Source organism: Rhopalosiphum padi, chromosome 3 (assembly GCF_020882245.1).
Source record: "Rhopalosiphum padi isolate XX-2018 chromosome 3, ASM2088224v1, whole genome shotgun sequence".
Lineage (NCBI taxonomy): Eukaryota > Metazoa > Arthropoda > Insecta > Hemiptera > Aphididae > Rhopalosiphum > Rhopalosiphum padi.
In genome coordinates, this window is record NC_083599.1 from 57,874,027 (window position 1) to 57,901,793 (window position 27,767).

Below are 27,767 nucleotides of genomic sequence, written 5' to 3' on the forward strand. Positions count from 1 at the left end.
ACAAAATTACACCTATATTATATATCGATATGTAAACTACAGCAAAATAAAATTAACATTAAACAATCTGCGTCATGTAAAATTTCTGCGAAATTTGTATCCAACATAACGTAATATATTATTAATTAAACGATATTTGTACATAATAACACATAGGTATATAATATGATGCATATAGTATATGTTATCTATCTGTATGTACATACTATTTATATATTATTATTATTATTATTATATTATATATTATTATATATTTCTGCAGCTTGTATAATGTTTCTTATCGGTTTCGTCGCAGATTGTATAATATTAATTTTTTTTTTTTGCAGCAATTTACATATCGACTTTTAGAAAAGGTATAATTTTGTCGCAGTTACATACAGCCAATTATTTATCCAAAAAATTAAATCATGAGAATTGTAAATTATTGGTATTAAAAGCCTATATTATAATAAATGATTACTATAGGAAAGGTTAGTGGTGTATACGTATGAAAATATACCACAGGTGATTATATAACTTGCAAAATGGACAGCAAGGATGTTTTATGGAATTTTGAAGACCTTAAATTGCTAAAAGGTACAGATTTGCCAATTTTCGGAGGTGATACTTATCCTTGTATAAGTATACAATTGAGGTATATTTTTAATTTTTAAATGTAGTTTATAGTTTAAATTAATTTAAGTTGAAAACATAATTATTTAGGAGTATGACAGAACCTATAAGAGTGCTATCTGGTATTGACTACTGGCTAGATAATTTGATGGCTCACGTTCCCGAAGTTACTATGTGTTATCATTCAAACTATTTTGTGCAAAAACACGAGTTAGTGATGAATGAGGACTTGCCAAGTTTGAATGACTCTACATGTTCATCTAAAGTTATTACACGTGTCGCTCAAAATGTATTGTCATTTTTAAAGTCAAATACCGCTGAACCTGGACATACATACTGGTTATTTAAAGGTAAAATTGAATTTATCCCAAATAAAAATCATTTACTGTGTTTTATTCATTATTCACAGGGGACGATGATGATATAGTGAAATTATACGATTTGTCTTCATTATGTTCTGAATCATTGGTTGAAGAATACTGTGAAGGTCAAAACCTGTTTACTATTCCAGTGGCTATGCTGTTATATCATGTTGCTCTGAATTTAAAATACAACCCAATAGATGAGAAGGCATCTAATTCAGCTACTATACACATTTTGCTAAATAATTGTTTGAAATTATTAAACAAAACTAAATACCCTCATGTAATTTGTATATGGTGTTCGTCATAATTTGAATTAATATTAATCTTTTGTGTGATTTACAGATAGTAACATCTGTACATTTTATGTTATCCGATTTCTATATTCCAATTGATATTAATCCCGCATTAATTAAACTTGATGATAACACTCTTTTGTCGCCGGATGTTGATTCAGATGAGAATTTATCAACTAGATCTGATGTTGAGAAATCTATGTTTTCCATAGGTACTAATGATTTATGTTTATCACACAAAAAATCAAAAAAATCGCAAAGTCGTTTCTTATTAATGTTAACTAATTTTATTATTATGTTCAGATATAAAATAATTGAATAATATTTATATTTCAGAACTCGAGAATCCTCCATCAGAAACTATAGTAATGACATTAGAAGAACATTGTCAAAAAGCTTTATATAATGTTGGTTGTGGTTTAAGTTGTTTATACAATTTGGAGGATATAAATCAACAGTTAACAATGAAAAAAGGCCGAAAGATGAAAAACGGCAATAATAAAGGCAAAAATCAAAAAAATAATAAAGAATGTGATGAAAACAATGACGACTATAAAAATAAGTAAATATTATCAAATATTGAGCGCTAATGCACGATGATCGAATTGTTAATCCTATTTGAATATTACTGTATTAAAAGTTGAGGAATAGTTTGGGAAAATTCTTAAATAAATAAATAAATAAATTATTGTATTGATCTTTAAGTATAGCTACTGTGCTTGTTGCGCTTATTAAATAACGATGTATTCATTTTGTCACGTTCTGAAGTAAGATTGTTGTAATAATTAGCATACTCACAAAGTGAGTACCTATTTGTGTTAAATAGATAAATAATGAAAAAATATTTACTTTTAAAATAAAATTGTAATCTTGAACACAAAATGTTTATGTAAGTATTTATCTACTCTACCTGAAAATTAGCAATAAAAAGCTGGTAGTGGACTTTGAAAGGTAATTGACGACATAAGCGTTATTATGAAGACTGATGACTGAGAAACGACTCAAAAAGTTCTAAATGTTGAGATATCGGACTAATTCTAAATCTATTTGTTCACCCTTTCTATAGGTTTTAAGTACGTCCCGTTATTACCCAATATAATTATTCAGTCATAAAGTCATAACTCTCATAAGAAAAAAGTAAGTACACGTGTAGTAAACTAGTAAACAGTTAATAAATAAAGGGGTCATAAAGTAATAACTGATCTATCGGACATGGTCATAGTCTGCGCATTTTGGGGACGCTGGGGCTTACTATTATATAATATATAGATAGGTCGAAACCGGTTAAACAACTTGTTATATTTTATATTATTCGTGATACAATTTTTGGAAAAAATTTGGGCGTACAAATACTAGCGCTTTTAAAAAATATATTTTATGACTTCCAAGAATCGTAAGCTCATTAACAATGTACATTTTTTCTGTATTTCATTTTAGCACATTACTCTGTAAGTCTGTTGCTGAAATTATGCCCACTTGGTATAATCCACCAGATCCTCAGGACAATGATTCTTGGAAACAACGCCTGAATATACTATTTTATGAAAAAGCATGTTTGGCATACGATATATTAGCTGAATATTATCTAGCACATGCAAAGTAAGATATGAATAAAAAATAGATTTAAAAAACTTGTTTAATATTTCAAGGTATTTTTTTTTTTAATACTCGAGGTACGGAAGAGCATTACAACATTATTGCTATTTATTTAAATGCTGGCTGTGGATTATCAAGAACAACTTCAATAGAAAAATAGGGTTTCTATTAAAAAGTTCTGCTGATTGTTGTTTGTATATTTCGCAAAATTGGGATAAAGTACAGCAGTACAGAATCGAACTAGAAACTGATGATAAATGTGATTTAAAAATAAGGAGTTCATTACTAGACAAATTTGATAATTCTAAACTACAAGGTTCTGTCTGCCAATAATAGCTATTGAACTATATAATATTAAGTGTATTTATTTAATAATGATGTTAGATTTCAATTTAATACCAAGAAATATTGAGTCAAAAGAAGGTTTATTGAATGCAGCAGTTAATTGTTACAAACGGTCTTTAGAATATGAAATAGACGAAGACAACAAAAACCAACTAAATAGAAGAATTGGAAATGCTTATTATGAACTAACAACAGGATTCGTAGATGAAATAATAAGTAATTAATTTTGTTATTTATGGGGGGTTATTTGGGGAGTATTAAATTAAATTCCGTCTTCACAGATGCTTGGAGAAATCAATCTAAAATAACTTCTCCAAGATTAAAATGGCTACTAAAAACATCCAGAAATTATTTGTCAATTGGAATTAATAAATCTGAAAGATCATCTGACAAATATAACCTCGCGTTGTTATATTCAAACATGGGCCGATTGTATCGATATACATCAGAATATGTATTACAAAATAATCTTTCTACTAATGATTTTATAAAAGATAAGGATTTTAATAAAATGGTTAGTTCTTCAATTTAAATTTATCATTTACACGAAATATTGTATAGGATTGATATTTTAGGCTGTTGAAGGCTACACAAAAGGCTTGACAGCGTTGGGCAATCGAAGTTTCCATCCAGAACTTTGGGACTTTATTAACTTTGAGGTATCTACTGTGACTTACAATATGGCTAAAAAATATCAAGACAATCCACCCGAATACTCCTCAGTAAGTACATAATAATTGGATTAACTATAAAGTTAAGATTTTGTCTTATGTTATAAAACGTATATCATTTATTTTAGGATCTAACTGAAGCTATAAATGTGGTCTTGGAAGCTTTGAAATATTGTGATTTGGAAAATAAAGTGCCTAAAAAATCATACTACGAATATCGAGCAGCAGATATTCATGATCGCCTGGGGTCTTTGTATTACTGTCGATTAAGGTGATCCACTGCACATTTATCAAACTAAACAATTTAAATCATAAATAAAGTGCATACATTAAATGGTTCAATTAAACCTTAATTTAAGTTAATTTGTAAACTGCTAATATATATTTTTTTAAGTGTTTCGTTCTCCATTAATAATATTTCAATATTATTTTCTAGAAATATGAAAGTGGATATGCCCATGTTTGAAACTACTCTTAATCAGTGCACATCCCATTATAAACAGTCATTTGAAATATATTTTAAAACGAAACGTTCATTTGAGTGTCTAGAAGTACTCATGAAAGACATCGCTGTAGACGAGCTTCAAATTGAGAGTATAAAGTACTTGGTTATATGATGAATTTAAATAATTTTAATTATAATTATCATTTAGGAGCAAAACATCCTTGGTTTAAAGTGAAGTTTATCTCGTCTATTTGCCAGAAATTAGCCGAAAATTGTATGTGTGTATTGCAAATGCTATTGGAAAGTAAATTAGACGATTGCAAAGATAATCAGGATCCAGAACAGAAGAAACTACATTTGTTAAAACTATTCGAAGATAGATTACTACAAATTTTAAAGTGCATGATCAAGCTATCTATAACAAAACTACCCACGTGAGTAATCCTATTTCTAATCATTTAAAATTTGTATGTACAAGTGCCTTACAAGCGTTGCATATATTTATTTATTTAATATTCATACGGACAATGGCCAATTTACAATAAAGTAATATCGAAAACAATAATAGTATAATAATATTTGACAATTAACACATTTTTAAACTATTAAATTTAAGTAATACAAATAATATACCCAAGGAATCAAACAATAGTAAAAAATAATGATTACATAAATTTATAAACCGAAAAGTGGGAGAAAGAGTGGAGTTATGTGACACGAAATAGTATTAAAGAAAATTAAATAACATTTATAGCGTTTGTTAATTACATGATTATTTGAATAGTGTATTAAAAACTTGATTGTTTCCGCAAGACATCAAAATATTTAAGAGGCAATTTAGCATGTACCTGAGAGAAATGTGGAATATAAAATAAATCATTATTGCGTAAGTTATGACATGAGTATTTTAAATTTAAAATTTATTTAGTTAAATAAAAATGATTCATCAGTAGGTATCGTAATTTTGAGCAATTTTGTTTTATCATACCAAAAACTGATAAGGCTTTATTTTTAATTGTTAATACTTAATATGACGTGTATGTTAAATATTAGTTTTGTACCGAAAGTTATGCCTTTTTATAGTCTTTTATCACATATAAACGTTCTAAACTAGTGTCTGAAATAGAATAATTAAAGTTGAATGTTTAACGCTTTTTAGAATATGTTAAAATTTTACATTAATTGTAGTATATAAATGTAAGTAAGCGAGAGGCCATTAGAAATGCACCACTCATTAAATTTAGTTAAATATTTTTGTAGCAGTAAATTATCTTCTAGGGTCTAGGGATGAGATTGATCTATAAATGTTACAAATGTTTGCATAATCGGCGAATAAAAGTATATTAGAATGAGTAATGGAAAACACCACATTATTAATAAACAAATTAAACAGAAGAGGAGAAAGATGGTCATCTTGGTGAACTCTGGAAGTTACCTTTATAGGAATTGATATAAAGCTTTTATACATAACTAGTTGTGTTCGTTAGCATATAAATGAGTCAATCCATTACAAAAGATGACTGACAAAACCAATTTTTTGTAGTTTATAAGTTAATAATTTGGGCGTATATCAATTCCGCCGGCTACTGTTTATAATATTATGATATATCTTAATATCTATAAGACCTATATTTATATATTTTATATCGTTATAATGTGGACTTCCCAATCTTCCCAAGTTACTAATCAGTATAGTGTCGCACACTCGTATTATTATATTTATTGAGGAGTATTACTTATTAATTATAAATTATAATGAACTTTATTATAGTTTCTACTGAAAGAAAAACAGATTTAATTTTATATAATAATCATAACTCAAAATTAAATTTACAATTCACAAAAGCTTATCCCAACATTTTCATATTTATTCATTTTTTAAATACAAACATTTAAACTGACACTTACATACATATAAATTGAATAAATATTAATACAATCAGTGTTTTTTACAAAAAAAAAAAAAACATAGTATTGAAAATTTATCAAATGATTTAAACGATAATACAATTTCTAAGATCACTACCAAAAGTAGTTACATTTATATTAATTAGATTATACATTTTAATTTTAAATTATACATTTATACAATTTTTATTACCTATCATTTTATACGATTTAGACTACATACATTTTAATATGTAATTAAACATTTGGTGGTTGTCAATAACGCACACATTCAACCTAAATGTCCATTAATCGTTTAGAATCGCATACTAGTTAATCAAAAACTTTTGGGATTGGTATCGTGTATGGTGTATCTTATCGAATTTTTTAAAATAAATCGTATCATTATTAGGCACTGCAAGTTGCAATATAAGTCTACATTGGGAATGAGATTTAATAGTTGTATGCAAACGAGTAGTCATATTTCGGGTCAAAACTTGTATTAGCTGGTTTTCATGTTTTTCAATGTACGCAAATGAGCTGTCAGTTTCCAGGTAAAAAATTTTTTACTGTGCGCAAACGAGTATCATCGTTTGAAATAATTGATTTGTGAATTTCCAAAGGAATGGAAAACTTCCATTTATTAGAGAAGTATTAAAAATATACATAATAGGTAGTATAAATCTGCAATTAAATAGAAATGATGGAGATAAGTCATCAGGACCTATAAAATTTTGATAATTAAGAATATTTAGCTCATTGAAAACTTCAATGAGTTCTATGTGAAGTTTGTTTATAGAGCCATTAGAGTCTATTATTTTTTTTGTATTCGTGTTAGTTGGAATATTACTATATTAGTATTTTTATAAATGGAAGTCAACAATTTCTTGATAATTTTCAGCTGTTTTGTGATCGAGACATATAATATATAATTTGGTAAACCGGATGATGAGTTTAGGTTTTTCATGAAAGACCAAAAAGTTTTAGATTGAGAATTTAGAGAATTTTGAGTACTATTTAAATAACGAGAGTAATCTAGTTTACTATTGGGAGTGAGTTAAATTTTTTTTTAAATAATCACTATGAGAGTTAAACATTTTGTAAATATAGTGGTGGGTTAGGTTTGATTAACTTTATTAAGTCTTTAAAACCAACTAGAAAATTTAAATTTAAATTAGTTTTTTAGGAATAAAAGTGTTCATAACAAAATATAATTGAGTGTAAAATTTGTCGACAAGAAAGGAGATATTGTTACTAATTTTAAAAAGTTCTGATCAATTTATTGAGCCCAGATAAGATAATATAGCGTTATAATTTCCATTAGACCAGTTATAAGATATACATATGTAAGTGTAGTTTATGCCAATGATTAATTACAAAAATAAATTATAATTGAAAACATTATTGACAATTTATATTAACATATATTTTTAATATTAGAAATAACGTATTTACTGAAATAGCGAGTTAGTGAAATCTCAGAAAAATAATACTAAATACCTAATTTTGCAACATGACTGAAAAAATGTTTACTTTAATATAGAGCAAGGATTTTTATGCAATTGTTTTTATTTTCCCTTTAATATTTTGGGATTTTTATCAGTAACTTTTAAGAAACATAAAAATTTTAACTATTGGTGAATTTTTTTTTGCTTATTTATTATTTTCAAAAAATTCAAAATGTATTATATATTTAAATGAAAATATAAAAACCGTAAAGTATTATGCTTGAGTATATCGTCAAGTAGAAAAATTAAAAATAAATTTTATAGGCACTAAATATAAATATAATAAATATATATATATCAAGATCCAACAATACTTATTTGCTTAATATTATACACTCAAACAACGTCAGTTGACGTTGAACGATTGCTCTTAGTCTTTAAAAATATGTTAATAAATAAACGTCACAGCTTCATTGTAGAAAATTGGAAATGAATATTATGGTTATTAAAAAAACATTTTCTTGCATATTTTTCTGATTTTGTCTGTATATTGTACGGCATATTTTGATACTTTTTAGTATATACAAATTCATGCTCTAAATATAAATAATTATATTTACAATTTTTATAGATTGGAGGACAAAACTGACCAACTGAAAAGTATTTATGGCGATTTGCTGAGGACAAGTGGAACTAATGACAACTATTCATATTTGCTTAAAGTTCTAATACAAATAAAAGATTTAAGCTTATACCAGGTTGCATCAAATTAGTCGTTATTTATCGGTAAATTATTTTTACCTGTGTTCAATTATAATCGAATGATAAATTAATGTTTGTTAAATTAATATGTGTTCAATTTAATAGTGTTGTCCAATCATTCTAATGAAGTACTCATAAAAAACAAAAATCAATTTATAAAATATTTAAGTTAGAGACAAAAAAAATTAATTAAAAATCTATTATAACACACAATACAATATAATATTATAATGAAATACAAATATAGAATAATATATTTATCAATATTAGGTAATAATCACAAAACATTGATAACAAAATTTAACCATAAGTACATACAATTTTACACGGTGCTAAATTGCCCTCTAATTTAACTGGTCATGAAGTAAATTTTTAACAACAGATAAAATTTAATACATGGTTTGTACAACAGATTTTATTTTAACTTCAGTTAAACGAGTTTATCTCTGTGTAAATATTTAGTGCAATATAAGTACAGATCATATTTTGAAGATATAATTTTTCAACTTCCTCAGTAATATAATTAAGTTTTAGAAAATATCATAAAATGTATTATCTGCTATTGAGGGAATATGAATTTCAGACATAAGTAAAAAATTTTTTATTTCGATTAAAATAAATTCATTTTTAAATATAAATTTAAAATTATAACTTCATAATTAATCTGAATGTTTTTTTTATGTATATACAATTACAAAGTTAGTCCCTAAAAAGTTATACTATATTCATGATGTGTAATGACTAATTAATAACTTACAAAAAATAATAAAAGTAAAGTGTTATATAATTTTATAGATAAACTTACTTTACTTTTATTTTATAAATCAAATAAGTATTATATTTATATATAAAAAAAAGGTTTTTATTTATAATTGTTTTTTTTTAAATTACCTAATTTACTTATTACTTTGTTTAATATAATTATTATTTAAGATAAACATAAAAATACTTTTTAACAGTTATTATAATCAATTTGTTTTTTGTAATTTTCAAATTAAATTTCAAAATCTAGTACAAAATAATTGATCTCGAATTATTAAAATTAAAGTTATACCAATCATTGATAGAATTATTGACCTAAATAAGTTTATTTCAAATAAATAATAAAAATGATAACAACCTAATCTTAAAAGAAGTTTATGTAAAGTATTTTGAAATTTAAAAACTTAAAAATAGCTTATGAAGTAATATATTTCAGTTTTTAACAACTGAAAACCAGCAAATATACCATAATAATTTACTTATAAAATAAAATATAATTCAAATTAGAATTCAATAAAAAAAAAAGCTAAAATCTAGACTACAATAGTTTCATACTTTTTCTTAAATTGAATATAAAGTTAAGTTAAGTTTCAAGTCTGGAATTATTGAATCAAGATAAAAAAAAAAAGTTTTGTTAATGTTAAATACCATTAAAATATTAAAATATTTGTTTTTATTGTACTACTTAATACTTTGTACCTAATAATATGTTCTATTATATTACATTTACTATTGTGTATTGTGTGCAACAAATATTTAAGTATTAAAATTAGTAGACTTTGGATTATAGACTTTTAAAAATTAAGTAATATATTTAACAGCTGTTGCATGAATAATTTGAATTAAGCGTTTTTAAAAAGTTAACAAAAGGAATTTGTTTTTCTTTTAATTGTTACACAAAGTTTGTATTAACATAACTGAATTCAATCAATTAAGTAGAATTGTAGAATGTTGTATTAGATAGTACTATTACCTATTATAAATGATACATTTTTGGATAATAAAATTCAATAATCAATAACCATTGAAGTTTAATCATTTATATAAAATCACTTCATAATTTAGTAATAGTATGGAAACACTTAAGTGAATTTATGATTTTAATTATATCTTTTTTATTAGTTCTACGTTTTATTTTTCATATTTTTGTCCAATTTCCAAGTTTGAGGATAAATTCTAGTAGTAAAATGGTTAAATAATTAAAAAAAAAAAAGAATTATAATGTTGTTTATTTTAAAAACTACAGCCAAAATAGGACAAGTGACAATAACATGTTATTAAATGCATTTCTGTCCTCTGCATGAGTTTGTTTATGTAAGGCCCTGTAATCTCAAAAAAGATTAAAATAAGAATAAAAAATATATTACATACATTGATTTTTAAAATCTTATAGAGAAGCTTGATAAAAGAAAAAAACATTAAGATGTCGCACCCGCATATGTTACTCCGTCTTACATACGTATGACATAGTAAATTTAAAGGTCTATTTACACATAACCGTTCCGTGTCCGTGCCGTCCGTTCCGTGTCCGGCGTTTTAAATTTGTTTACTTGTTATGAAATGGGCATGTTTACACATGTCCGTTCAGTATCCGTACCGTCCGTGTCCGTAATTTTAGATTTGTCGGAGACAATGTTTTGGGGAATTTCACTGATACGGATATGAAAAATACGGAACAGTGTAAACAACCGTCAGTGCCAATTGACAGCTTGATCGGTTTATTCTTACCTACTCGCAAGACGTATTTGTAAAATTTAAAAAAGTTTAAAAAGTTGTTTTTTTCAAAAACTTATACACCAAAATCTGAAATCATGTGTACCAATGCCGACGAAAAAATTATAGAAATGGTTCGTTCTCATATAGAATTATACGACCTTTCACACCCAAAATATACGGATACTGCTCATAAAGACAAAATTTTGAATTCTATTGGAAATGAAATAAATCTAACAGGTAAGTGGTATTTGTTAGTACTTAATTATGTATTTTTTTAGTATAGATAACATGTTTTTACTAAACAACTATTAAGAATTTATAGTTAAATTATTATTTAATTTAAAAATTAATAAATTGTAAAAATGATAAATTTAATACAAGCATATTATAGCATATTCAAGATTATATATAAATTATATTAAAAAGTTGCAAAACTATGTATTATAGTTATGTTTTACAAAACAGTATATAGTAATACAACATATTCTTGATTTATAATAATTAATTCACTAAAAAAATGTGGAGATGGCTGGTTATTGCACTGAATCTTATGATTTATAAAAATGAAAAAAAATATTACTGTTTGTTTTACCCTTAATTTTTGACCTATTTAATAATAAATTAGGTTCACTTTTCGATATATCGGAAAATGTACTGCACTACTGAAGTCGAAAATTCAAACATTTTAACTACAAAAAAAGTGTTAGGAGACACAAAAAACAAAACACATCGTTGCAAAGCCAATCACGTATAACCAAATAATAAATACCATATTTATTAATACATCGCTATTAATATATAACAAAAGAAAAAAACGAGTAACTAGGTATTACAAGTAAAACAAACTATTTAAACAATGAAATAAAATAACTCATACTTTATAAAAATTTAAAAAAATTAGTATCTATGTAAAAGATACTATATTAAACAAAATATTTAAAAAACGAAATAAAATAACTCATACCTTATTTAAAAAATTAAAAATAAAAATAACATTAAACAATGTGATATTAATATTAGGAACATTATATTTTAGTTTTCGGAATTTTGCATATCATATTAAACAGTTTCGACGACTAGATTGTTATAGAACCATAAAGAATTTGGTGGGACATATTTCGCTGCCAGGTCTTGGACATCCCGAAATTTATCCTCTTTGATTTTTAAAATTTCTGGGTGTAATAGTGATAAATAATTATTGTTTTCTTCGGGGAACTTCAATATAGATGATTGTTTTTGTAGATGAAACTCTTCGAATCCTACTGAATTATGGTACACAGTACAGAATAAACCTTCCGTTTTATATTCCATACGCCTATAGGACATAATGGTAAACTTCTGGTTGTTAACACTTTTTAATGTTTTCTTAAACAACGGTTGTGTGTAAACCGAAAAGTTGAAAATCATTTCTCGAGATACATCTATCACATGAAATTTTTTGGATGTTTTTTTTTACAATTTCTTTGTAGGTTTCTGGTAAATATATTCGTTCAACTTTTCTTTTAACTTTTTCAATCAACCCGAAACATCGATCACACGGCAAAAAGCTATGACTCGGCTCTGGATACCGATGTGTGATAGATTCTAAGTTGAACATCTTAGATTGAATTACTGTATATAAATATTGGAAGAGGCTATTATTTTTGTTCTGCGAGCTACAGTTGTCTGTAAATATAAAAATGTTTTTAAAACCTGGCGCGAGTTTATTTTTAAGAAAATCGTGAATGAAACTAATAATATCGTTTTTTCCTTTTTTGGCAATCGACTCATCGTACATGTAGTGGTATGATTGGCCTGTCTTTCCTGAATAAATACAAAAATTACAAACCCATATTTGGCGTTTATAAAATACATCACCACACGGAATGTGTGGCAATGGCATATTCTGCTGAAAAATAAAACTTAATACCTCGATTTCTTTATTCGATTTAGCTTTTTCAACAAATAATTTTAAATCATTATAAAACACCTCTGCTTTGCTTATATGAATTTCTTTTTCTGATTCAAACTGAAGTTTTAGTTCTTGATCAGTTTCATGGTCAAATACATTTTTTAATCGGTCACAAGTTTGACACGTGTCAGTTCTTGGAGTACCAAAAGATAGATTGAAATTATTTTTAAAATGTTCAGAAAAATAATCATATTTAACTATGGGTTCAATATTTTTCTCGCCTCTTTGAATTAATTCAAATTTTTCAGATTCATTTTTTTTCTAAATACAGCTTGTACATTTTAGAAATGTTAAGTTCAGGTGATAAATAGTTAACATTGGAGTTGTCAGATCGGCTATAATGAGATTGGATTTTAGGAAAACTGTTAATGTGGGCATTTATTTTAAATGTAATGTCAGTTGATATTCTATTTGATCGGTTCGTATGTTTGCCTCGTAAATCTTCTGGATTTGCCTTATAACTTTTAATATGGTTAATAAGTCTCTCCACTACTGATTTCCCAATCCCAAACAACGAACAAAAAGCAACCTTACAAACAATAAATTCGCTGTTACTTAAGCGTATTTTATAAGAACATGAAACTGTTTTTTTTATTTTGGGCGATCCAGGTACTTTTGGTCTATGCCTTTGGACATTATTTACGCTTATTAGACCACATAAAAATGTGTCTTGCTTTTCTTTGTTGCCTATTGCATTAAAAGAATTTATTATTAACGATTTATTTTCATCTGTAATTTTTGTAAAACATTTAAGAATACATTTACATGCTGGACCTGTAACACGTTTTAGAACTATTTTATTTGTTGAAATACTTTTGTATTCCTCACATGAAGCTCTTTGTTTTTTAACTAAATTTCTTTTCCAAAGGCTAGGTTTTGAAATTCTTTTCTTACCTTTGGGCATTGTAACTTCATTTGTTTCATCGGAGTTATCACTCTCAGTACCTTCAATAATATCGGGACCATCTAGCTGCTGTGTTTCATTTTCAGCATCGGAATCTAAACATAGAATACCCCCTAAGTCATCGCTATCTGATAAACTATTGATCGTTTCAAAAACAAAATCGGGGTCTACGAAAGAATCATCCAAATCTGACGAGGATATATCCCAGTCTTCGAGTACAATATTCCGTATAGCATCATCGTTCATGATGTTATATAATATAAATAATATAATAAAAACAAAATAAATTAAAATGTATTATAATCTATTATAAGTTATAACAGTAAATAACCATTTAATTAACAAGATATATAAACCTTATAAGTTATAACGAAAAACGAATAGTAAATTTCTCCGGAGATAGCCGGTTGTTGCACCGTAACCTGTATACCAGGCATCTCCATTTGTATGATATTAGGCTATCTAATGAACGGACATAGCCGATTATTGCACCGAAATGTAGACAAAATTCTTCGTTATCAGAAAATGTAAGAATATGCATTTTCAAAAAAATTGGAGATAGCCGGTTCCTGCACCGGACTCTTCAATTGCGATGACCGGACTCTCACCTGCGTCGCGATAACCTTTGACCCGGCCGAGACGCGCCAAGTGGGTCGGTGTTCGAACAGCTAGTATATCACACCTTGAAGTATCTAAGCTCGGAGTATTGAACTCTCTATCTCACGGTATTACAGTAATAATATACATATTGATTCACTTTATGATTTCGTCAATTATATCAATATCGATTATTTTTAGAAATGCATTCATTTCACTAACGATATTTGTCGCATACTATTTTAGACTGGGAACCACGTTTATTATGTTATGTTGCTTAATATTTGTAGTTGTTAACTCTTTTTGTTGCCATTTAGTTATTTTATATTTTCCTATGTAGAATGTAGGTACTGTCTCCTATACTAGTTTCTACATCTAATTCATAGTCTGAAAAATCCTGTTCAGAATGGCTTTCGTAGTCACTTACCTCCACTTCTTCGATGCTTAGATCACTTCACTCACTTGGTCATCCACACAGTTAGTGTGTAGTATATTATAGTAGTATATTTAGTTAAAATATCTTGCAGTAAACTTTGAATTTGCTCTACTGTCATGTGATTCGATCTAAAACATTGTCGATTGTAAGTATATACCAAAAACGTATAAAAATAATAAAAAAACCAGTTATAAATAAAAAAAAAAATGTATATTATATTACTTAGTGATAAAAATCAATACTTACATTTTGTTCTTATAACCACATAAAAATAAAAATAATAAAATAATAATTCAGGTAGGTAGGTACACCAAATGAAGCGATTTGTATTTGCGACAATACAATAAGCGCTTCGTCGATTGTCTTCAATAAAGTGAACTGAAACACTTAAAAAATAGGTAGTCTAAAACGTAAATATTGACATTTCCGAGGAATATCTATGACAGCCGATAAGATAAAAATAGAATATAAGTTGAATAAATAAATAAATATAAAATTATTTACAACGCGCCCGCTGGAAGGTATGTTAATGGTAAAATTAATAAACACATATTTGCATATTAAGAGAAGAATGTTGTAGAGTAGTTATTAAAATAAGATGCTTTAAATATTGTGAAAAATATAGGTATATTTTAAATATAGTAGTAAAATTCAATGGAATTAAAAGACATATTATAATATAAATATGCACACATATTACTTTACTTTTTTAAAGAAAACTCAACAATTTAGTATAAATATAATATTTATTTTAATCTATTTTTATAATTTCATGATGCATATATTATAACCTTGTAGTCGGCGATTTTGGTATAGTGAGGAGGTACCTAACATAAATCGTATTCAAATCAATAAGAAAAAACATTTTTTATTTTTAAAATTATAATCTATACCTCATTCAGAACAAAATAAATATACTAAAGTTTAAACATGATGAGCTTAAATTTAAATGCATAAAGCGTTTATACCTAGTTCCCTATCTGAATTAACTGATTCTAAATATATAAAAATAAATACATTTCAAAATATTTTTTTTTTTTTTTTTAACTTATTTTTAAAGCGTACAATCTGTAAATAAATTATTACAATAAGTATGCATGCGGAAATATATAATATAGTTTGATATAAACGTGATAAAAGTAGCCACCCAATGGCGACACTTTATGACATGATTAGGTTGAATTTAAATTTACCTTATATATTTAGCTAATTGATATTTAAGTAATTAAGTCTCTACACCACTTTCTCTTCAGTCGACGAGGAGGATTACCAGGAATGGTGTCGGAATCAAGGGCAGAGATTAGTGGATGGGGTGGTTTGTCAGTCGGGAGCGGAAGCGTTTATAAAGGGTTTTGGCAGTTTCTTCTATCGTATTAATTTTTAAATCTGTATGAAGGGTGTGATTAGTAACATAAAATGGGGCATTAGTGATTAACCGGAGGGTAGTGGATTGGAAAGTTTGAATTTTATTTGTGTTTGATTTTTTGGCTGCGCCCCATAACTGAATCCCGTATGTCCAAATGGGCATTAATAAAGTTTTATATAGAAGTAATTTTGTTTTTATGTTAAGTTTAGAGTGTTTTCCGAGTAAGAATTGTAGTGATTTTCGTCTAGAATTTAGGAGGATTTTCTTCTTTTTTATGTGGTCTGCCCAAGTTAATCGTTGATCTAGAACCAAACCCAAGTAACGAGAGCTCGAGGATTTTGGAATATTCAGGTTGTTTAAATGTATAGGTGGTACAGTTCCACGTTTTAATGTAAAAGTTAGATGGGTAGATTTTTCGTGATTTATTTTTATTTTCCACTTGGCGTACCAAGAAGACATAAGGTCTAGGTGGTTGAGTGTCGTTCACGAGAACCAAATTGGGTTTGTGGTATAACTGATGCATTATTTATAAAAGGAGAAATCCGTTTTAATACTAACTTTTCACAAAGTTTACCGAAGAGTGGTAGGAGACTTATCGGACGATATGAGGACGGAATATCAGGAGGTTTATCTGGTTTTAGGATTAGGATGATAACTGCGGTTTTCCATTGAAGAGGAAAATGGGAGAGTCTTATGATTGCGTTTAATATGTGCATGAGGTGTATAATTGCTTTTTTAGGTAGCTGCAGAGCTACTTCTGCCGTAATTAAGTCATGACCGGGAGATTTTTTGTGGCGAAATAGTTTTAGGTAGTAGTGAATTTCACTTGGCGAAACAGGTTTCGGTGCTAGATAAAGTGGAAATGGGGTAGTAAGTGAGTTCAAAATATAATCTTCAAATATATTATTGACAATGTCGTGATGGGGTTGGAAGACTTGAAGCAAATGAGATCGAAAGAGTTCAGACTTTTCTGCATCAGTTTTGCACCAAGTATTATCTAATCTTTTTATGGGGGAGTTTGTGGTTTTTTGTTTCAAACAGCTACGAGTTTCTCTCCACAGAGAACCATTTTGCGATGTAAGCGAGGAAGCCCAAGAACTGAAATTATCATTTCTTAGTTGTTTTAAAATTCGTTTGAGCGAAGAAGCAAGGTTGTTGAATGATTGCTTATCAGACGGGAGACGGGTGCGTTGCCAGAGGGATCTGGCACGTCGTTTTTTTGCTATGAGTTCACGGACATGAGTGGGAATTGGGAAAGAGTCTTGGGCTTTCCACGGTTTTTTAATAGTGGAACTCCAAGCAGCTGTTTGGATTATTTCCGTAAAATGTTGGACAGCGTCTTCAAGTTCATTTGGACACTTTAGTCGGATTTTTAGGTTGATGTTTTGTTCAATTATTTCACGGAATTTATTCCAGTCCGTAATACCATCTGTAAGGCAAGCTTGTCGGGGCCGTAGGGGAGGTTGAGTATCTGAAGATAGAAGGACTGAGGTATGGTCTGAGCATAGTTCTAAATAGTTACTTATGACACTTTGTAAGCTCGTAGGGATATTTACTACAAATATGTCCAAGATATCTGGGCGTTTATTTATAGACGTTGGCCAGTAAGTTGGATCGGGTGGAGCTAATATGGTATAATTTTTTCGGTTAACTATTTGGAATAAAGTACGTCCTTTTGGGTTAGACGTGTGGCAGCCCCAGAATTGGTTTTTGGCATTTAGGTCCCCACCGACTATAAAATAGCCTAAATAGTTAAAAAAGTTTTCGTACTGTTGTGGCGTAATTTTGTGTTTGGGTGGACAGTATGTTGCGGCAATAGTAATTGGAATGTGATTTAATTTTATTGACAGAATGGCAGCTTGCAGGTAGTTTTCTTGTATATTAGGAAGGGTGGTATATAGTAGTGAGGATTTTATAATAATTGTGGCACCAGCGTGGGAGATGTTGTCAGGATGGTTTGAGGTGATTATATTTTAACCAGGTATTGAAAATTTAGTATATGTAGTAAAATGTGTTTCGGAGATTAAAGCTAAGTCTATTCTTTTTCATTTAGTGTTAATATAAGTTCGTTTCTATGATTTGTTAATCCATTGGCGTTCCACATAAGGATGGCTAATGAGTGAGAAGTAAATGAGTTATTTAACATTTTGGTTTAATAGACTGTTAAGAACTGTGGTGAGTAAAGACAGTAGTGGGTTTATGAGTGATTTAAACTCATTGAGAAAGTTAAAAAGTGCATTTTCATTTATAGAATTACTTGGTATTTGGGATGAATTATTGGGTGAGGTAGCCTGTGCGTATGTATAGTTGGGTCTTTGGGGTTTGAACGTGTTGGTAGTGGGCTGTTGGGTGGCTTCACAATTGGTATTTTTAACATTAACATTATTAACATTTTTAACAGAAATTCTATTTGTATAGTTACTATTTTTATTTGAAGTAGGCTTACGAAGTTATTGGAGATTTTTATATAATTGACAGTCCTTGTAGTTTGCTGGATGATTACCCATACAGAGAGCACATTTGGCCGGCAAGTCCTTGGTTTTGACACACTGGGAAGTTGGATGTTCTTCGCCGCAACGGACACATCTTGGTGTGTAGGAACAATATTTTCTTGAGTGGCCATAATCTTGGCAGTTCATGCATTGGATTATGTCTGCTCGTTTGTGTGGTTATCCTATTTTTACTTTAGTGTGGAGAAGTGAAGTTACACTGAATATATCAGTATTAATTGTCGCTGATTCAAGGTCGACAAAAAATATAGGAAGATTAATTTTCGTTGTTTTATGACGAACATTTGTTACTTGGCGTACCGAAATCCAATTTCCTCGATAGCGCCTCCGATCTCCTTTGTTGGCGTGGTCGGGTGAAGGTTACGGATAACTATTCGATATGCTTTGTCATCCTGTGATTGGTAAGTATGGTATTGTGCGTTTTTTTCTTTTAGGAAACGAATTGTTTCGCGGTAAAATTCAGGTTTGGTAGTTTGGACTTTTAAATAGTTGGTAGACGATTTGAATGTGAAATTTTCCGGGCCGATTAAATTGATTAACTTGTTTCGAAAACCAACAAAATCTAGTACACCTTTGACAATGATTGGAGGGGGAAGTTTTTGTTTGATATTTTGTGTTTCATCGGCTTCAATGTTTATGTCATTTATTTGTGCGTCATTTTCGTTTTCGGCGAAATTGTGTTCATTTTGGCTATTATTTATTATAAGTGGGGCATATCTGTTAGGTGTAATGAACGTTTTCTTTAACTTAAAACGTTTAGAGGTGTTTTTTGATTTTGGAGTTTCAAAACCGACTTCGTTAATTTCTTCGGAAGAATTGAAAACGTCATTTGGCACGCTCTGTATGCTATTCACGTGCGAGTTGCTTGGAAGATTATTTATATCGGAGTGAGTTGTTTGATTGTTTTTATTTTTTTTGGTAGTGGATAAGCTTGTGGGGTTCATTATAATTTTATGGTTAACGTTATCTGAAGAAGATAAGGCGCGTCGGCTGGTCGACAATATTTGGCCGCCGGCTGATGGCCGGGGCTTCTCTTTGGCCTTGGTCACTTTAACGCTGGTTAATTATAATATTAGTTATTTTTTATTTACACTAGTAATTTAAGATGAATTTACTTTAAACTGTTAGTAACTTTTAGAGATACCATGTTTACCATGATTTTAACCATGTAAAAATGAAAAATAAATGTTTATATTTGACGTGTTAGGAGAACACTACATAGGAAGAGAATATACGCGTGCGTGTCGAACGACGTGCGGAACGCGACTGACATTTCAAAATATTAAAAAAAAAAATAGTTAAAATAGCAATATAGTATCTAAAATTATAACTAATCTACAAAGAAAATATCTAGTTAAACTGTTAAGTGAAATATTAGCTTATCCATAAGATTAAATGAATTCATTAATAAAATCCAATGAAAAACTATTCGCACCACGAACAACGCAATGTGAGTTTTGTGTCCTCTTGTGCAGTAATACATGGTTTTCCTAATGCGTCACTATGATCTTATAGGTGTGATAAGTGATGATTATGATAACTACTGCTTTATCGCATGTGATAGGTAATTCACAATTGCAAACCGTTACTGTTTCAAGACGAGTATTGAAATACTTTAAATAATGTTCGTGGTTTTTAAGTACCAAAGTCAAGTATATAACTGATAACATGTAAGGGCCATGTAAGGTTTTCAGACCTAGCGTGTAGAATTTGGTTTTTCACCACGTAGGATCTTTAAAACCTTCATCATAGTACAAGCAATCATATTAAAATAGTGCGTAGACGCGTAGCAGTCCCCCTTAATGAATTTTTCATTTAAGCCCTCATTGTACATAATATATTAGTAGGCGTTTATAATAATTTTAATATACATTTTAACATTTAATTTATAATTTTTACAAAAGATATCTAAAATATTGGTTTCACGACATTTTTCTATTATATACCTCCTTAAAATGTCTGTTACTCTGTTATTTTAGTTACCTACCTACATTAAAAGAGGTTTAAGACCTAAGTATGCTTTACTGCAGTTTAATATAAAAATCAACATTTCATTAAAAAGCATTTATGAATAATGAAATACAATGTAAATTACATATTCAAACTTAAAAATGTCTTTTCATTGTAAATAACTAAATACATATAGTACGAGTATATGCATTTTGTTTAATATATATATTAATCATATCATCGTTTAAGTTAATTGTTTATGCAAGTTTGTTTTAAATTGATAAAAGTACAAAGGAATTAAGCCGTTCTTAGCCGATTGAAACAAGTCTTAAACTGATATTCTAATTTTCTTAAAGTCTTTTCCGCTTCAGAGACGATCATTGGTAGTGTACAAAATATTTTTAAATCAACAGAAGTGTTTATAAAAATAGCTTCTAATTTCTTTGCATAGATTTCATTTTATAGTGATAAATGAGATAATACAATATAACAAACTTAAATGTTTATTTCATTCATTATTCTATCATCTATTTTATTATTATTTGATATATTGACTATTTATTATTTGTATTATTATTAATTATTATTACACCTGACAGCCTATTTACAAAAATATTTATAACTTTTTTTTTAAATTTTTACTCTGCAATTTTTAACATCGTCTAAATTATTTTATGTATTGACTATATTTATTATTATTACACCTGACAGTCTATTTACTAAAATATTTATTTTATGTATTATTTTCTCAGTTTATTTAATATGTAAGGTTATACCTAAATCGATTAATTATACCTATTGTAGGCGATTCCAGTACAAGAGGGTCACTACTTGTTCAACTACTTTTTTTTTTGGGAGGCAATTCGTGAGCGCCCATTTTGATTTTGACGGTTTCACCCAATTTTCCTTCACAAAATCTTTTTTCGGATGCTTCTTTCATTCGATTCGCTTGAATTTTTAAGTTTACAACTGACTCTGTTCTTACAGCAGTTATTTTATTTATTTTATTATCTATTTTTTTCTTCATTATTTTCTTCTAAATTCACTATGATCTCCAGTATCGATGGATGTAATAGCTGCCTATAAATCTACTTCAGTTTTTAATTTATTAATTATTGATATTAGAAGTATCGATGATTTGAATCCAATTTTAGCACTACATCTAAATATTGCTTCATATGGGCTGCGTTTTATTCCATGATGTAAGGATCAATTTTTCATTAATAGGACAAATTTTAGTCCTTCACTCCATTTTTTTGTTTTGTTGTCTTGTAACCAAGTGGAAAGTATATTTTCTATATCTTGATAGGCCCTTTCGACGGACCCTTGAATTTACGAATGTCTCAGTTTTCCGTGTATAATTTTTAAATCTTCACACATATTACATAATTTGTTTATTATTTTATTCACGAATCTCGGCTATTGTCGCTTTGTAGAATCAATGGTTCGCCATTTACTGTAAAAAAATATTTAGAAGTACATAAGCTACTTCTTCGACACGCTTATGCGTTAACGGACGAAGCAAAACAAATTTTGTCAGATGGTCCTGATACACTAAAATAAATTTATAGTTTCCGTCAGGTTATGCCTGCATATCTATAAGATCAATTTGACATCTAGAATTCAATTCATTTAGATTATTGGTTAAACCTTTCTTTTCTTTACTACAATATGACACGACTATCGACTATCTATACTCATAACATATAAAAAAAATTCTTCACTTTGTAAATATTAAGTTAATAGCTCAAGTTACAATGTCCAATTTACTACGGGCAAAGTGTACTTGGACCGGTCAAAATGTAACCTCCTGGCCAAAATAGTATTTTAATATATTGCCTAAAAACAACGAGCAAAGTCTACATAGACCGGGCAATGTAAACATTTCCAGAAAGTCTACTTTGCCCTTAACATATATGCTTATAATTCACACGAAAATTCTTAATTTTTTTTTTTGGGATGATTTTTCTTGAAGTCATCGAACATTTGCCAATTTTTAGTTCTCCGCTTAATAGCATATGAATTATAATGGCCTATCTATGTTCTTAGCTTCAATTATCCTTGTTGAAAACTATTAACTACTCTCAATTCATAAGATACAAAGTTATATACTAATAGTTTTGGGATGTCAGATAAAAACATTTTTACTTGTTCTGTAGTTTCTGATCTTCTATTGTTGGAAATTACTTCATCTCCAGAAAATATGTCAGAGTATTTTTAGTGCATTATTTAAAAAAGTAATGATAATAATATGGGATTATTATACGTATAATTAATAAAAATTAAACAGTGATCAGTTATGTTAGTCAAAATGCATACCTTCCCAATAAAATAAATCTATAAATAAATGCATATCAGAAATATCTGGTATAATTTCTTTAATTCCTTTGCAAAAAATTCCCAATTTTCATGTATTGGCATGCTGTTTGTTTAGTTTTACAGTCATCTAGAAAATGTTGTAAGTTGTTTATTTTTCTATTTTCTGTCTGGTGCGATAAATAAATCTTTTGTTTTTAAGAGCCAGTTTTTAATTGGCAGTTTGAAGAAGATATTGTTTTTCTGTTATTGTCGGGAACTCTTCAAACATTGAACTAACTATATTAGTAATAGTAGTATCACGGGCAATTAACATTGTACCATATTGCATCTGCTATATGTCAGGTTTAGTTTTATTAATTATTAAGTCAGCTCGTTTGGAGTATGTTGACCATGTGATTCCATTTTGTACAATGTTAGAAATGAAATTCAAAAATTCATTATAATTAGAATCAACCTTTTTTTAGTATCTATTCCTATCACAGTATGCAACCTAAAATATAAAATATATACCATTATTAATTACACCAATGCATTAAACGCACATGCATTTGTTAAAACAACGTTTTCATTTAGAATACTTGATTTGCAGCCTTTTATTTCATCTGATTGTGAACCGTGACCATTTTTTATAGGTAATAGGTTTATATTTTTGGTATTGTTTAGGTCAACATGTTCAGGTGGTGCCGTGGAAGTAATGCGAAAGCAGTTCCGTCGGTTCAAACATGAAAAAAAAAAAAGGTCAAGATGCTCTATTCTCCTTACTAATGTTATCTTCCAATGAACAAACAAAACAAATCCTTCTTCATTATATCCCAATCTTTTATTTGAACAATATTTAATAATATTCACTGTGTTTTTATTATTTATGCTGGAATTAATTGATTGTTGAGAATTATTAGTCTTGGAATGAATTAATGCAGCTCCTGGATTTGATGAAATGTTATTCTCTAAAAACTGTTTAATGTTTGTGGGTAGGCTTAAAAGTTATTATTTTATGCTTTCTAAAAATCTCTTCCCCACACCCAAACGCAGTATAACACCAGACCATAATGGTAAAAGCTTCATACATTTAATTATAGGTCCTAGCCACTTTTTTTTTATTAAAATAGATAAAAATGTACAATCTGTATACAAATAATACAATAAGTAATTGTGTTGACATTTACACTACTTCCAATATGAACTCAATTTAGTTTGTATTAATGACAAAATTACGTGGCCATTTTCGTTTGAGGCGACGGTAAGAGTTGTCAGGCAGTGTGATAGATACTAAGTTGGCAATGAGAGGATTAAAGTTGTTTAGGATGTGTTTGTGGAATTTATTATAATTATACGATACCGGTATTGGTATCGTTGGAATATTAAGTTCACGATGCAGGGATCTATTAGGTACTAACATACCACGGGGTATTCATGAGAAGACGAAGGTTTATTGATTGGAATGATTGAAAGGTAGCTTCACTTATACATTTTTTCAATTTACATACAGTGAAACTCTTTATAACGAAACTCTTTACAACGAAAACTTCTATATAACGTAAACATTACATAACAAAGAATGATTTGCTATATAACCCATTAGTCAATTTATTCTCTATAACGTATTAGTCACTCTCATTAACGAAACAATATTTTATGTTTCATAATACAATTTACGTGTTATCCTGTACCTATTACATACAGTCGGGTCTCGATAATCCGAACACAGGCTAATCCAAAAGACGCGGTAATCCGAAAGGGCTTGAGAATTATCTTATCGCTATATTTAATATGTACGTTTGTATGTATGTATTTATAAATAATATTTTACGGTAATAAAATTTTTCGATTATGTTTGTAATCGCACGTGTATGTCGTTTAGATATGAATGTCGATTACATACGTTCGTCAGTTGAGTGTCGTACTGCATAAAGATCGTTTTACACTGCGTATTGTAACATTTATTTGCGTATTTTTCTTAAAATGACTCCACGTAAGCATATTATATTAAAATTACGGGATAAGTTAGAAGTTATAAAGTTAATTAACAAAGGGACCAGCTACAGTGCTATCTCAAGACAATTTGGGATAGGTGTATCTAGTGATATTAAAAAGAACAAGGAAAAAATAGTGAAGTTTGTCATTGAAACGGAAAATGGTCCAGGTAAGCGTAAAACGTTGAAAAAACCAGAAAATCCAAATGTTGAGAGTGCGGTTTTTATGTGGTTCATTCAACAAAGACGTTTACACGTTCCAGTGAGTGGAGAAATGTTTTGTGAAAAAGCACGATTTTTTCACCGCCAATTCTCAAAAAATAACCATGCTTTTAATGCGTGCAAAGGTTGGTTAGACAACTTCAAAAAGCGTCATGGGATAAGGCGTCTCAAAATTTCTGGTGAAAAACTTTCGAGTAAAGTTGACTGCATCGAACCGTTCCAAAAAGACTTTGAACAACTTGTCATACAAAAAAATTTTAAAGCAGTACAAATTTACAATGCCGACGAATCTGAATTGTTGTCTGACCACACTTTAGTGTCATCTACAGAAAAAGCCGCTCCCGGTAGAAAGATTATGAAAAAAAAGAGTCACTTTTATGCCTTACGCTAATGCGACGGGCAACCATAAACTTCGTTTACTTGTTGTAGGAAAGGCTCAAAAGCCTCGTGCATTTAAATCGGTTGCACTTCCTGTGTGCTACCTAGGGCAGAATAATGCGTGGCTAACAAGAGATTTATTTTTAGATTGGTTCAACAATGAATTTGTTCCTAGGGTTCGTCGTCATCTTTCTTCAATCAATTTTCCTATGGAAGGTGTATTACTATTGGATAACTGCCCAGGTCACCCATCTGCGGATGAACTTTGCAGTGAAGATGGCAAAATTTTTGTGATGTTTCTTCCACTAAATACAACTGCTATGATTCAACCAATGGATCAGAATTTTATCCAAAACATAAAATAGAATTACTGAAAAACTTTACTTACGAATATTTTGGTGGATGAAGAAAACGGAGTTGACTTAGTAGCAGCTTTGAAAAAATCAATCTTAAAGATGTCGTTTTTAACTTGGCTAATTGTTGGTTATCTGTCTCGTCACATCTGATTAAAATGTCATGGAAAAATCTTAGTCCCCAACTGTTGAATGTGAACGAAACCACTGAAGTTCAGGAGGGAAACATTATCCTTACCCCACTTTTAGTCAAGTTGGCTCCAAACACAGCCATTACTGAGGATGAAATTCAACAGTGGGCATCGGGGGGCTGCGATGAAGAGATACAGCACCAGGAAATTTTAACTAATGGTGAAATCATGCATGCCGTGACCAAAGAAGATATTAGGAAGGAAGAAGATGATGAATTTTTGCCCCCTTCAAAAATATCTGCTTTAGAAGCCACAAAAGCGTTAAATACGGCCATTCAGCGGGCTGAACAAATCGATGAAAGCTGCGAAGAACTAATTTGCTTAGACGTTTGCGGGACAAGGCATACCAATCCATAATAGAAACCAGTGTACAAAATAAAAATAAATCAATATTTTAAATAGTAAGGTTCATAATTATACTCATAATTATATTAATATTTTTATATATTCGTTGTCTTTTGAAATTACGAGTTTTTACACAATTAATACAGATAAAAATAAAATTTCATAATTTAAATTACAATTAAATTGATGTTTTTTTTTAAGCCATTGGTAATCCGAATGACCCCTTTCCCCAATCTCCTTTGGATTTTTGAGACCCGGGCTGAATATAAATTATAAAAATAATCGACAATAACGCCGAAATTTCCAAGAACGATTACATTCTTTCATTATCTTCTTTTTATATCGTTATTATCGATATTGAATAGGTATGTTCATTTTATTATCGACGTTATATCTAACATCATACGCATGACCACAGTAGTGCGCTAACATTTGTTATGGCAAGTAAAAGAAATACATTGTGTGTTGATCTAAAAGTCACTTTAATACGTGTGATTGAAAAAGGTGAAAAAAAAAGTGATGTCGGGAAACGTTTTGGATTCAGCCCATCTACTGTCGCTACTATCTGAAAGAATAAGGATAAAATATTACAGGCTAAAACAGAAGGAAGTTCTTGTAAAAAAAATTAAAAAAACCGAAATTTGAAGACTTGGACCAGGCCATGTTAACGTAGTTCCATATACAACGTTGTAATAATTTACCTATATCTGGGCCTGTTTTGGCCAACAGACTCATGAGCGGTGCTGTGATCTCGGCGTAGAATGGCACGAACTGGCTGTATCAACCACAAACACCTAGCACCCGCAATACGTCATTAGTCTTCTTCGGAACCGGTAGTACCTGAATTGCCGTCAGTTTTTTCGGTTCCTGGTCAATTCCCTCACCATCCACGATGTGTCTTAGGAATTTAATCTATGCCACACTAAATATACATTTTTTTGGTTGAAACGTCAGACCATAAGACTGGAGTCGCTTCAAGACTCTCTGTAGGTGATTTAGATGTTGATCGGAGCTCTCCGGTATACCACAATATCATCCAAATAAACTAAAACAAATTTACCTACTAACTCACGGAAGACTTCAGTTACCAAGCGATAGAAAGTGGCGGGGGCGTTCATAAGTCCAAAAGGCATTACTCTAAACTCAAATAATCCTCTTTGGGTCCTAAACGCCATAAATGTACGTGTCTCTGGGGAGAGACCTACCTGCCAATATCCTGATTTCAAGTCCATGGTGCTGTAAATCTTTGCTCCATCCATTCCTTGGACCATGTCATGTAGGGTAAGCATCCAACTCAGTCTACTAAGTGAGACGGCGATAGTCTACGCAGAATCTGCGTGAGCCATCCTTTTTCTTCACGAGTACTACCG

The 27,767-nt window shown here is 29.4% G+C and overlaps 2 protein-coding genes across 2 annotated transcripts; both read left to right on the forward strand.

The window, feature by feature from the left end:
- Nucleotides 1-524: 524 nt before the first annotated feature.
- LOC132925232 (erythroid differentiation-related factor 1-like) lies at nt 525-8,435 on the forward strand. Its single transcript, XM_060989643.1, has 14 exons — nt 525-634; nt 703-962; nt 1,022-1,257; nt 1,320-1,482; nt 1,607-1,832; nt 2,708-2,869; nt 2,944-3,182; nt 3,251-3,427; nt 3,493-3,725; nt 3,787-3,933; nt 4,011-4,153; nt 4,319-4,476; nt 4,536-4,761; nt 8,294-8,435. Exons 1-14 carry the CDS (start codon nt 525-527, stop codon nt 8,433-8,435), a joined length of 2,622 nt encoding a protein of 873 aa, XP_060845626.1.
- A 16,462-nt stretch (nt 8,436-24,897) lies between these two features.
- LOC132925233 (tigger transposable element-derived protein 2-like) lies at nt 24,898-25,873 on the forward strand. The gene is made up of 2 exons (XM_060989644.1): nt 24,898-25,474; nt 25,560-25,873. Exons 1-2 carry the CDS (start codon nt 24,898-24,900, stop codon nt 25,871-25,873), a joined length of 891 nt encoding a protein of 296 aa, XP_060845627.1.
- The last annotated feature ends 1,894 nt before the right edge of the window (nt 25,874-27,767 follow it).

Bases quoted from the DNA above. Each gene is read 5' to 3' on its own strand.
- LOC132925232 (XM_060989643.1), top strand. From the start codon at position 525: ATGGACAGCAAGGATGTTTTATGGAATTTTGAAGACCTTAAATTGCTA. The intron at 963-1,021 runs GTAAAATTGAAT...CATTATTCACAG, and splicing joins TACATACTGGTTATTTAAAG to GGGACGATGATGATATAGTG. The intron at 3,934-4,010 runs GTAAGTACATAA...CATTTATTTTAG, and splicing joins ATCCACCCGAATACTCCTCA to GATCTAACTGAAGCTATAAA.
- LOC132925233 (XM_060989644.1), top strand. From the start codon at position 24,898: ATGACTCCACGTAAGCATATTATATTAAAATTACGGGATAAGTTAGAA. The intron at 25,475-25,559 runs GTAGAAAGATTA...TACTTGTTGTAG, and splicing joins TACAGAAAAAGCCGCTCCCG to GAAAGGCTCAAAAGCCTCGT.